At 54.2% G+C, this 11,770-nt stretch overlaps 1 protein-coding gene across 1 annotated transcript; it reads right to left on the bottom strand.

Moving 5' to 3' along the window:
* Positions 1 to 74: 74 nt before the first annotated feature.
* ATL1 (atlastin GTPase 1) lies at positions 75 to 8,966 on the bottom strand. The gene is made up of 14 exons (XM_085297881.1): positions 8,861 to 8,966; positions 8,217 to 8,464; positions 7,579 to 7,713; positions 6,657 to 6,761; positions 5,925 to 5,975; positions 4,938 to 4,994; positions 4,220 to 4,312; positions 3,991 to 4,129; positions 3,776 to 3,903; positions 3,546 to 3,602; positions 3,375 to 3,446; positions 2,854 to 3,285; positions 2,393 to 2,407; positions 75 to 1,055 (listed from the first exon to the last, which is right to left on the bottom strand). The coding sequence occupies exons 1-14, from the start codon at positions 8,964 to 8,966 to the stop codon at positions 945 to 947; spliced, it is 1,749 nt and encodes a 582-aa protein (XP_085154007.1). The 3' UTR covers positions 75 to 944.
* Positions 8,967 to 11,770: the final 2,804 nt, after the last annotated feature.

Here is an 11,770-nt window from a genome sequence, read left to right as displayed (position 1 = left end):
GGGAATTTTTATTTCACCTAAAACTTGTAGAGTCTGGCTTTACCCTCTCGGTGACAAAAGTATCTCAGAGGGGGTGCATCTGGTCAGTGTATTTTCAAAATGTCAGCTTACAAATTGAAGCACCAATTCCAAAGACCAAAAGGATGCCAAGAAAAGAATGTATATTAAAAAAAAAAAGTATTAAACTCTTGTGATAATTGCTAATCTGTAATGAATTCTTAGGAACCAAAAGCAAACTTTAATAGTTTTGATGATAAAAGAATAGAACTGTTGAACACACTTTCTATGCACTATAATGAATATATACAGAAATACAGTGAAACTTTCTCAAATACATGTACAAAGTGATATTTTGTGCATTAGTTAGGAACAAAAATGTATGCTTTCCTTACAATATCATTAATATACTGTAGCAGAAGTGTCCGTACGATTCCTGATAAAGCAAGTTAACACCTTTTTATTTTGTTGATGTAATTAAGTAGCTCATGGGAGATGTGAGCTAAAGTTAATTGAAGAAAAACCTTGATTACATGTTACACTTGTTCAAGTATCTGAAAATAAGTTGCCTTTTGAATAATGCTAGGGTTTGCCTGGAAGTATTTTGTTGCAGTATCATGTGCATGATCATGAAATACTAATTAAAAATGTGAATATAAGATTTCATAAATTAGCTGAGAATTACACTTGATAGTACAAATTAAAAGCACTTTGTATTTGCAGCAAAACAAGTATGTACATATTAACAAAACGATAAACATGCCTACATCTTCCCATCAAACAGCATGTTGTGAAAGTAAAATGAACATATAGAGCCATCTTACAAGTGAATTGTTCTTCACTCTCCCTGCTCCGCAGCAGGATCTTGTGAAGGATACACCGATGAGGATTTCACTGACGATTAGATGTATGCGCCTCGTTCATGCACGGACAGGAGAACTTCGGGCTTACATTTTCTTCCTTTCTGAGCCCTCGGTAGACTCTGATTTCTGTGCAGGGAAGGCGTGATGATACAAATGTCTGTGAGTTGCAGCTGCACTATACAGTTTGTACAACGCCTAAAAAAGAGAATACGCTTACTTTCTTAGTTCAGCGTGCTTAGGAGACACATTCTATATTTTTGTTTCCATATTGCAACTGCAGGTTCTAACCAGTTGCAGTGTGCAATTTTTGTGCACTAACTTTTGATCATAGGTGAAATGTCCAAAAGTTGAGAGTAGAGTTCAATAGTTTGCTAATCTTTCAAAACTTCTTGCCTATGGGAAAAGCTCTGTGGAATTATATTAAATCAAGAAATTTCTGGAGTGGGAGTAAGGTATCTACAAAGATTAGCCTTCTCAATAGGCTTTACATGCAAAAAATGTATTTCAGCATCCTTAGCATTTTGTTTTACACCACCAAGCAGATAAATTTTATGTTGTGCAGGAGGTTTTGATGTATAATGGCCCTTGCTGACGTCTTACTGAACGCTAATTGCAGAGGCTTTATAGGGAATAGTTATCGCAGATCTGACAGGCTTCCATTTCAAATGAACGTGGGGGAAAGCAAGCACTAGCTCCTGCCTGGGAACATCTGTTCACTTGGTGTTTTTGTGCTCTTAGATGATGACCTAGATGATGACAAGGTGCGAACAAGGCTGACGACTGACAGGAAAACAAGTCTGGAGCCAGGGGGCTGTTGCCATGTGTGCTGGGTGGCTAAATAACCAGAAGAGCCTAAAGAAGTCTCAGCAAGGAGGAGGGTAAGTAGATGACTTTGGGGGTTCCTAAGCCCATGCTGACCGCATACCAGATGTGCCGTGGGAAAGCGAGCTGGAGGTTTGCGGGCACAGGGCGATGTGTTTAGAGGATTGGATGGGTCTGGGGCAGAATTTTTCAGGCAGTTTCTCTGGGTTTCTTTCTTTTGGGGTGTCTCCTATGCCTGAAAACGCTCCTTCAAGTACTATTTAAGAGAAACTTCCAGCACTTCACGGCATTTTTGGACCTAGAGAGGTACCAAAAGAGGCATTCTGCAATGGCCGCTGGGGAACGCAACACGATGAGCATCAGCTACGTTTATAAAACGTTCTTTCGGACCACTGAGAGCCACTCCAATTTTCTTTTAAGAGAAAAGCAGTGGCCGAAAACAGCATCAACTGCAAACTAGAAGAAACAGCTGCCAGGCGTCAGCGGCAAGAACAGCCGCACTTGTCTCTTGTTACACACCTGGTGCAGGAGGATGCACCAGGCTCCAGCCCAGGACTAACGGAAGCGACAGTCATGCCAAAGGGCAAGGACTCTCTGCCCTCCCCCCGTTAGCAGGTCCTTTTGGTTTCCTCTGTCTTTTGCCTTGAGGACCCCGTGGGAGCTAAGGGGTGTCACAACCCGGGGAGAGGGGACACACACACATTGCTTACCTCATTTGTGCTTCCCTGAGGAGAGGCATAGGGGGAAAAAAGGAGAGAAGAAAAAAAAAAGAAAACACACAACACAAAAACAGCTCTGTGCATCAGGCAGGTCCACGGGAACGGGCAGCGCTCGCACAGGCGGGCCCGGCCCCATGTCCCCCCCCAGCACCACCGCACCAGCGGGGGAAGAAAGCGACTGCTCCACGCTTTGGGTTTTTCACCCCAAGCTGCGTGTTTACAGCACTAGGCCGCCCCAGACCAAAGGAAAAAAAACAACTAAGAGGTTGGAGGGAGACCAACTCAACCAACCCAGCACCGCCAGGCCCAGCGCCCAACCCCAGCACCGACCGTGGGCCAGGGGCGAGCCCAGATCCCAGCACCGAATCAGCGGCGAGATCCAGCGCTTTCGTTTTGACAAAAAAGAAAAGGAGGGGAAAAAAAAAAGCAGTTTGGAGACCGCTTTATCCTACCTGGTCCCATAACGCTGCGGCCACTTGGTCTATTACTGCGCCCAGTTCTCTGTACTCCCCCGAGTACCTGATATACGCCCAGGTACACAGTGTGATAAGCGTCAAGCCCATGATCATGTTGCACAGGCTGGCTATGATGTCCAAGCCAACGAAGCCRGTCACACCGGCTATCACGTAAGTGATGAAGATGACCACGAAGAGCGTGGCAGGGGTGCGGGCGGCGTGGAAGATGTTCTTGCTGTCGTTGTGCTTGATGTACTGGATGTAGAGCTCGTCTATCTCGGTCTCCAGCTGCTGCAGGTAGCGGCGGCTGAACTCCTCCCCACCCATCTTCTTCACCCCCCGGAAGAGCTTCACCGCCTCCTCCTTCAGCTCCATGTGTCTGCTCTGRAGGTCGCTCGGGGCCAGGAAGGGCTTGTCCCCGCCACAGACCTGCCGGGGAAACGCAGTCGTCGCGCTGGGCGCGTTGGCGCTGCCGGCCCGCGGCCATGGGAACGCGAGCCGCACGCCGCRCCGCCTACCTCCTCCATCCGCCTGCTGTAGGTGTCCTTGGCAGTGGCCACTGCTGCTAAATTGTTGGCTTCCGCGGTGGCCTGCAAGAGGGGCAGTGGGGCCGCGAGCTGAGCTGCAGCGCGCGGGAAACCCAGTCCATCCCGGGGGCAGCTGCGTCTCTGCGCGCCCGGAGCACCTACCTGCAGCATGGACTTGGGGTGCGGCAGCTCCTCCCCTTGGTAGATCTTTATGTACGCCTGCAAAACAGCACCGAGGTGGCACCCGCGACCGCGYGCGCTCCTCCCGGCCCCGCCGCTCCGCGGGAAAACGCCGGAGAGCATTGCCGGACCGAAGGCGCCGGGRCGCAGCTGCGCCCGCTGCTGCCCTTCCCGGGGGCCAGGGCAGAAGCCCCCCCRTGCCGCGGCGATACCTTGAAGTACTCGACGAGGCCGCGGCAGGTGATGTGGTTGCCGTTGATCTCCTTGACGTCCAGGCTCTCGGGCCGAAGCAGCCAGGGAATCAAGACCTTCAGGTTCTTGATGAACTCCTCATCGATCTCTGCAAAGAGAGCCAGCAGCGTCGCCCACGGCCGGACCCGTGCGCCGGCGGGAAGGGCTCGCGGCGCGCCGGCCGCTCCACCGCTACCTCTCAGTTTGCCGTCGAAGTGGGGGTTGGTGGCTACTTTGAGGCCGGGGTGCGGCAGGAGGAAGCAGGCGATGTTGGTGAAGCAGGAGTGGATGTGCTTCCGCACGTTCTGCAGCTCCTCGTGCTGGTTCCCCGAGACCTGGGCGGGGACGGCGCCGGGCGTCAGTGGAGCACACGCGTGCGCGCGGCTCTCCCCGGCTCATCCCCAAGGTTTTTAGGGCACACGAACCTTCAGCCGCTTCTCCAGGAACCTGGCGCCGCCGTCCGAGCCGTAGGGGAACTCGTACGGGAAGCTCCAGTCGCGAACAAGGAATATAAGGGACTGCAAGGGAGAGACGGGGTGAGTAAGAAATCGCTGCCGTTCGCCATCTCTAAAGTCACGCCCGAAGTTTCCGTACCAAAAATAAATAAATACCAGCGTGGTCAACTTTCGATCTTTATAAAAACCGCTGTGGGAGAAAGCCCGGCTCCAGCGTCCCATCCAGGTCGGGCGCACGCCAACGCGTCCCCAACTAAAATCAGTTCGGGGTTTTCGCTCGTCTCTCAGTTAATTAAATGTTTTATCCGTTTACGAGGCTGGCTGGGCACGCAGCTCCCTTGTTCTGGTTGGCATCCTTYGGGGATAAGGCTCACGGGAGGCAAAATAGCGCCGTGACCGTCACCTTCGTCGACCAACCTGGTGGCCTTTTAAGAATTAAGACGGGGCTATTGATCTGCCCTAAGGGTTTAAGCATAACTAGAAGTTTCTCTCGAATGCCTCCTCCTTACTGACGGAGCGGAAAGCATCGCGCTTCCGGGCAGAGCCGGAGCGCTGCGCTAGCCCCGGCTTCGCTCTGCCGCCGCCGGGAATTCCCGGGAAAGGCGGGTTGCCGCCCGCGAGGGCCGGCCGMGGACCTGCCGCGCGCCACCCGCCCCGGCCGTCGCCGGCTCTTCCCCGAGCCGCTCACCTGGAAAGGCTTCAGGCACGTCTCCTCCATGGCGAGCCGGCCGTACTCGGTGAAAAGCTGCAAAGAGGCGTGAAGGGCGCGAGAGGCGCTTAGCGCCCGGGGCGCAGGGCCAGCGCCCGGCGCCCCCGGCACCACTTGGCTTTCGGAGGCACGCGCAGAAGGGGAAAGGAGCTCAGCAAAGAGCACTTTGCCGGCAAAGCCCCCCSGCGCAACCCCTGTAAGACCAGCTTCCAGAAAGATTTCCCAGCTCTGCAGTCCCTCCGGGCTGTAATTTTTAAGGGAAGGCCCGCTAATGTATTTCACAGATGCCTAAAAATGGGTCAACGTGTTAAACACTAGCGGCTTCAAATTCAGACGGAAAGACCAAAGGCGCGCTGATAACCGTTGAGGTAAACGTTAAAAAGGCATTACTGTGAAAAAATCGTACTGCCCAGAACGACAGCACTCTTCCAGCACTGATTTTTCCAGGTAGATGTTTGCTTTTCTTTTTGTTAAGCAAATTAACTCCCCACCTCCAACTAACCAACCAACTACAGAAAAGAAAACTAAAGGCAGAGGTAACACCAGAAGACGGACAGGACATGACAGCCACCAAAATCCCGTTAGCTGCCTGCACCCACCACTCAGGGCTGTCTCAGCCCTCCAGGACACCTGCACTGGACCAGTACTGGGGGGCAATATTCAGATTCAAGCCTAGCAAGCAGCACCTGGCTTCTTTGGGAGCCTCCTAACAAGCAGGAGATCCCACCACACAAGGTGAAGACTGMAGTTTCTGCCTTGGACTTCCCCAGCACATAAGCCAAAGCAGCTTTTTTTTTCACTGCCCCCGCTCATGCACGTTGATTTTGAGCAATAACTTCCATGTCAGAACGAGAGGTGGGAAACTCAGAGGCCCTTTTGGGACCCCTCACAGAGCAGCAGAGCCTGCGAGGCGAAGCGCTCGTCCAGGCCCCGGCGATGCTGAGCAGCGGGGACGAGGGGRCTTACCTGCAAGTGCTGCAGATCATCCTCCTGCACGTTCTGGGACAAGTTATAAACCTGCATTTACAAACAGAAATTGTGGYGCACTCAGAACAACCTGTCCCTGGGGACAAGGCTCGAGCCATYGCCGCTCAGGTACAAGATGGGCCCCAAGCACCGCTGTGCTGCCGGATAGACGCGTGCCCTTGGACAGACGGACACTGCTCCTCCCTGCACGGCAAAGCAGGCCAGCAGAGGAGCAGCAAAGGTGATCGTGCTGCAGCCTGGAAGCCTGGTAAATCCAGGTCCTTCTCCAATTACACGATGTGCTGAGCTCCACACCAAGCTCTGCATCAAGACACATCTCATTAATGCTGTCCTCTAAGGGCAACAGCCGGACAGCAGAAAGGGAGACCCTAACAGGCTAYGCAGCAACAACCTGACGCGTGCAAACACCTCCAACCCCAAGGTTTCTTCAGCAGCAGYGAGACACAAGCTTACTCAGTTCCCCAGCCCATCTGCTGTGCCRTCCCCCAGGTCCCTCTGCTGCTGGCCCTGCTCTTGGGGTGCAATGAAGARATGAGCTCGTTCCCCGTAAATGGGGCCGTGCACGAATCCTGCACTCGGCRCAGCCAGCGTTTTGGCCTCGTCTCTCCCACCTACGGCCCGGGCTGGTTGCTCTGTCAGGCTGGTGCCAAGCTGCTGGTTTGCTCCCATGACCTTTTGGGAACTGAGCCCTGGAGATGTCCTCCTCCTTACCTGTATTGAGCTGATCATGGTGCTCAGGGCAAACACAGTGGCCGAATCCCGCAGGGTGGACTGGCTGTCGAAGGTCCCCTGCGTGTCCATCAGCAACACCGCAACCTGCGAGGAGAGCGCTCCAAGTCAGCGCTCTGCACCCAGGAGCGCGCCCGCACCCGAGCAAAACCGCTCTCGGACGCCAGCGGCGGTTCTGCGTCAGGGCCTCGCGGCCCCTGCCTCAGGCTCGCAGCTGGGGGAGGACGACGGCCAAGCGCATCCCCGCTCGCGCCCCGCGGCCCAGAGGAGGGAACGGCCTCCACCCGCGAGCGCTTCCTGCCCGCGCGGCTCGGTCTCTTCCGGAGCCTGCGCTAGCTTCACGTCGCGGAGCCAAATAGAGCAGCTATCGCGCATCCTTAACCCAAACCTCGTTCGACCAGCATTAGAAATCACGCGATGAATAATTCAGTGTTGCTTTTGTGCTGAGCTCTTCGTTACAGAGCAGACGAACACAAAYACCCCGGCTACAAGTTGCATCTGCGGCATTGCCCTAACGCAAAGACGACAGCTCTGGTCGTATTCRAGTATCCTGAACACAGATGCTCTGTTTTACAGCTACTGCTGTAGGAAAGGGGAGTAGTTTGCACGGATCTCGGATTCGATATCCCTGGCAACAACARAGAAATAAACTCCAGCATGCCCAGACCTAAAGGGACACCCAGAGAGCACACCAGGGACATAGGGGGACATCTGGACATCGGATCACTCRGTGCATYAAACCCACTCGTGCTAAATTAGCAATGTGGAATCAAAGACCTTCTCTAAATTTGCACAGTCATTCGAGCCACCCATGCAAAGCGGGGCAGCCTAGCAAAAACTGGAGCAGAAAACGAGCTGCCCAGCGATGGACAAGCAGTGAAAAGAGCAGCAGAGAAGCACACACCTTTGTGCCGTCGGGCTTGTCCACCAGGAAAACCTCGCTCCATATCTGAATGCCAGTCGTCTCCCGCTCAGACCCTCCCCTCCAGGAGAAACCGGTCAGCGGCTCGTTGTAATCTCCAACCCAGTCCACTGTATCCTGCAGATGGGAACGGAAAGAGCTGCTGGTTTGCACCTTTCTTCCATGCTGCCTCCACCCTAGCTCCAGGGCAGCCCAGGTGAACATCTCCACTCCAAACTCCAGAAAGGCACAGGCCCACTGGAGACCCACTGGTGCACGGGGCTGTGGAAGGGGCTGCTCTGCTTACACCACAGGAAAAGAGCTCTGCTCCACCAGGCCCTATCCTGCCCCACTGCACAACCACAACGCCTTGCCCCAGAGCACCAGTTCTGCCAGCTTTGTCACAGCAGGGAAAYTGTCTGTCCCCCACTGCCCCAGCACCCAGCACGAGCCTTCGGAGGCTTCCTTGACGAACAACTCTGCCAGGATGGCTTGGGAGGCCCCATGGTGAAAGACTGGCTGCAGAACCCCCCCAGAGCACCGAGCCAGTGTCCTCTCCGGCGCATCGCCGAGAGGCATGAGGAGGAAGGAGCAGCAGCACCACACCCACAGGATAAACCACCTGCAACCTGCAGCCATACCTTATTGTACATGTATCGCAGCATGAAGTCCATCAGGAACGATTTTCCTTTCCGAAAAGCTCCAGCAACAGACACAGCCACAACCTCTTTATCTCTGATAGCCTCCGAGAGGAGGATGCGGTTCAGCGCGGCTTCATCCAGCTCAAAGGAGTGGTCATCTTTGACGATGAGGACCTGCACTGGTCCTGCCTTCCTCACGGACTCCTCCTCCTCCGAGCTCCATTCATAGGTCTTCTCCGCAAAGCTACCTGCTTAAAAAAGTAAACCAAGAACTGTTTGCTTTCTTCTTCTGCGAAGTGCAGAGTCACATGCAGTGGGGCTGGACAGGATCATACCAGGTCAGTTAACGCATACACACACAGCACCAACACAGCCAAAGTCTGTCCCACCTGTGCTCAGACACCTCGATGGAGACTCCACGCTGCTTGTGGCCACCTGATCCCTACCTGAACTCCCTTGGTTAAAAAAAAAAAAGACCATTGCTTATTGTCCTGCAAGAGCTGATATGGAGAACAGGTTGTTCCCTTTGGGCCTTCATGTTCTTACATACGCGAAGACTGGTGCAACACCTCCCTTAGCCTTCCCTTTGCTAGGCTCCAAGGCCCTCAGTCCCCCTTGCTGGCCATGTCTTCCTGGCATCTGACTGCTCTCAGGGCTCTCCTCCAGACACTCCCCGTCAGCGCCCTCGTGCAGGACCTCGTCYTCTGGGTCATGGAGGTGAATGTCGCCCTGGCTGCGGTGACGCAGCATGCAGGTGGCCCTACAACGGCACCTCCGCCTCCGAGGACCATCTGCCCATGGGGAGCCAGCGGATTGAGAGGAAAGCGCGAGGCTGCAGCAGGAGCCATGGGATGGGACACGGAGACCCAGCGCTCAGCCACTGCAGCCACGCTCGATAGCAGCTGCGAGATGGATGCCCATCACTGACCCATCCTCCCGGGCCGTGGAGCTGAGATGATTGCGCTGCCAGCAGCTCAAGCCAGCTCCAGTAGTTTTCCTTACATTGTCTCCAAACCTCCCAGAACAGGGAGGGAAAAAAAAAATTAAAAAAAAATAAAACACGGGTGATTATTCATGCTGTCCAGCACAYCTGCGGTCGTTTCTGCAAAAAGTCCCTGGTTCGCTGGCTCAGGCGAGGGGTTTCCAAACCCAGTGGCCTGAAGTCAGACCCTTCGGTCCCTGCCTCCGGCGCCGACCCCGAGGCCCTGCTTTCCGCCAGCCCCAGCTATTCCCGAGCACGGGGACTACGTGCACACATGGTAAGTGAATCACGCCTGGATCTTGAAGTCTCATTGCCAGGGGGTTTCTGGTGGGTCTCAGCCACAAACTATGAGCTTTCTTTGCTCACGCTYGGGAGACAAAGATCTTTTCTTCTAGATGCTCGGGGCGGGTTTTAGCAAAACAGAAATCCCAAATGCTCAGAAAAGCCGGATTTCCACCGGACAAAGCCGCCTCGCAGCAGTCCGGGACCTACAGCAGCAGCCTCCCTTCAACACCAGCCCCTGTCCCATGTCACCGCTTCGTGGCCTCCAGGAAACAAACTTCCCAGTTTGAATACACGAAACCAGTTTGAACAGCTGTGCAGTGCCAAATCACTTAGAAAAGATCAAGCTTGTTCAATGCTCCCGAGCCGCAGCCCGCGCTTACGCGTTGGGAAGATCTTACAGCTGCAAATGGGATTTGGAGTGCATCAGTTTATTAGACCATCTCCAGYGTCAGATAGCCAGAGATTATTTTATAAGCTGGCTGGGCAATACTGGAAATCAATTATTGYAACTGATCCTTCTGGCATCAAAATCAGCTACCCGTTTTGGAGAAAGTTGCACCCAGCAGTGACCAGACAGCACCTGGCCAAAAAGGAAAGGCAGGAGACCTAAGCTCTCCCGAAGCCACCCCTGTTTGACTGCTCCCTCCGCGCTGCGCCGGCGCTCGCTCRGCGCCCTGCAGCTACGGCCGTTCTCAGGCTGCTCCTTCAGAAGTCGCCAGGACGCGGCTCCTCCTTCCCCGCTTCCCAAGAGGTCATCTCCACGGCTCCGAAGCGGGCTGCAAGCCGCCCCTCTCCTCCATAGGGCACCCGGAGYGGAAAGGCGAAGGAGCCGAGGTTTTGCATTTGCGCTATTACCTCGTCCAGGCRCTCCCCTAACGCAGGACAGGCTGCATGCTCCACCGCGAGCGAAGGGAGAGGCAGCTTTCTTCAGGTGCTCCAAAGTCCTTTTGGCTAAAATTAAATCAACGGGAGTATTTCCTGTTGCGCTGTGGAGGTGAGCTGTAGTGAACTGGGGAAGGAGGAGCCGTATCCTGGCCATTTCCGAACAAGCAGCTGAGAACGGCCCAAGCTGGAGGTACAGACACAACCGCTGCTCTGGGGTGAACCGAGGTGCGAGGCAGGCTCCAGGCAGCTCTTGATGAACATCTCTGTCCAGGGAACATCTCCGTCCATTCCCTAGAAACCCGGCGCTGTGCAGCTCCCACCAGCGGCAGCAGCATCCCTCCACGTGGGAAGGTGCTTCCCATGAGGAGGCACAAACGGGACGGGGCAGAAGTTCTCCTTCTCCACGGTCAGGGGCAAACGCTTCCATCCCCGCTGCAGGGCAGCGTCTGCCTGATCCCGGCACCCTGGGACRCCTGCGGCAGGGAGCCGAGCAGAGCGAGGAGCACTGCCCACCTTGCTACTCATCCTTTGCTTTCTTTGGAGCAGTGGTGAGATGGAGAGAGACCCTTCTTCCCACCAGCCCTGAGTCATCCAGCTGGCAGCACAACACCTTTAACCAGAGCATGGCCAACTCAGCTCCTTTTCCTTTAGGCAACAACAAGGAACGATTACGCTGATAACGCCAAGTGGTTTGGCATCATCCTGGATAAAAGACTGCTGATAGAAACAAGGTGATTACTGGCCACCAAACCTGTCCGTAACAACAGACACAGCGCAAATGCCAAAATCCAACATGCAACCTTTTAACACCTACACTGCCACCACTCGCATGAAGCTACAGAGCTTTAGCTGGCTCTGACCCAACAGCGATACKTATCACTGGGGAAGTCCCAGGGCCGAGTTCATCACTAGCATGCTCCGGAGGTGCAGGCACACAACTAGCTTGGGAAGAAAGCAGATCCAATACCTGTCCCTCCAGATGGTTCTGAGGAAGCTTCAGGTCGGGTTCAACAGTTACACGGCTGTGCCGTGCCAGTTTACGTGCTGGCACTGGTGGGTTCAAAGGCAAGGTGGTCACTTCTCAGAGGGAATCTTATTCCCACCTATGGCCATCAAAAGACTACCCTGAGAGAAGGCTACCAAAAGGGCATCGTCTATGTTTCAGATACAGATTCTGGGACTGTTCATCTAACTGTATCTCAGCCTAGCCAGAGCCAGCAGTGACATGATGACTCCACCCATGTCGAAAGGCCGTGTCTCCAAAACGAGTCCCTCACGCCCAGCACACATTTCCCTCAATCCACTCCGTCAGCATCCAACCTCCCTCCACCCCCAGGCCTCAATTTAGTCATTTCTGATGCAAATCCATTTTTACCTTTCTCGCGTTACAATCACCTGAAAA

The sequence above is a fragment of the Rhea americana genome, unplaced genomic scaffold, assembly GCF_003343005.1.
Source record: "Rhea americana isolate MKP2758 unplaced genomic scaffold, rheAme1 scaffold_131, whole genome shotgun sequence".
Taxonomy (NCBI): Eukaryota; Metazoa; Chordata; class Aves; order Rheiformes; family Rheidae; genus Rhea; species Rhea americana.
The sequence above is the reverse complement of the archived record's forward strand: the minus strand, read 5'-3'. Positions and strand labels throughout refer to the sequence as shown.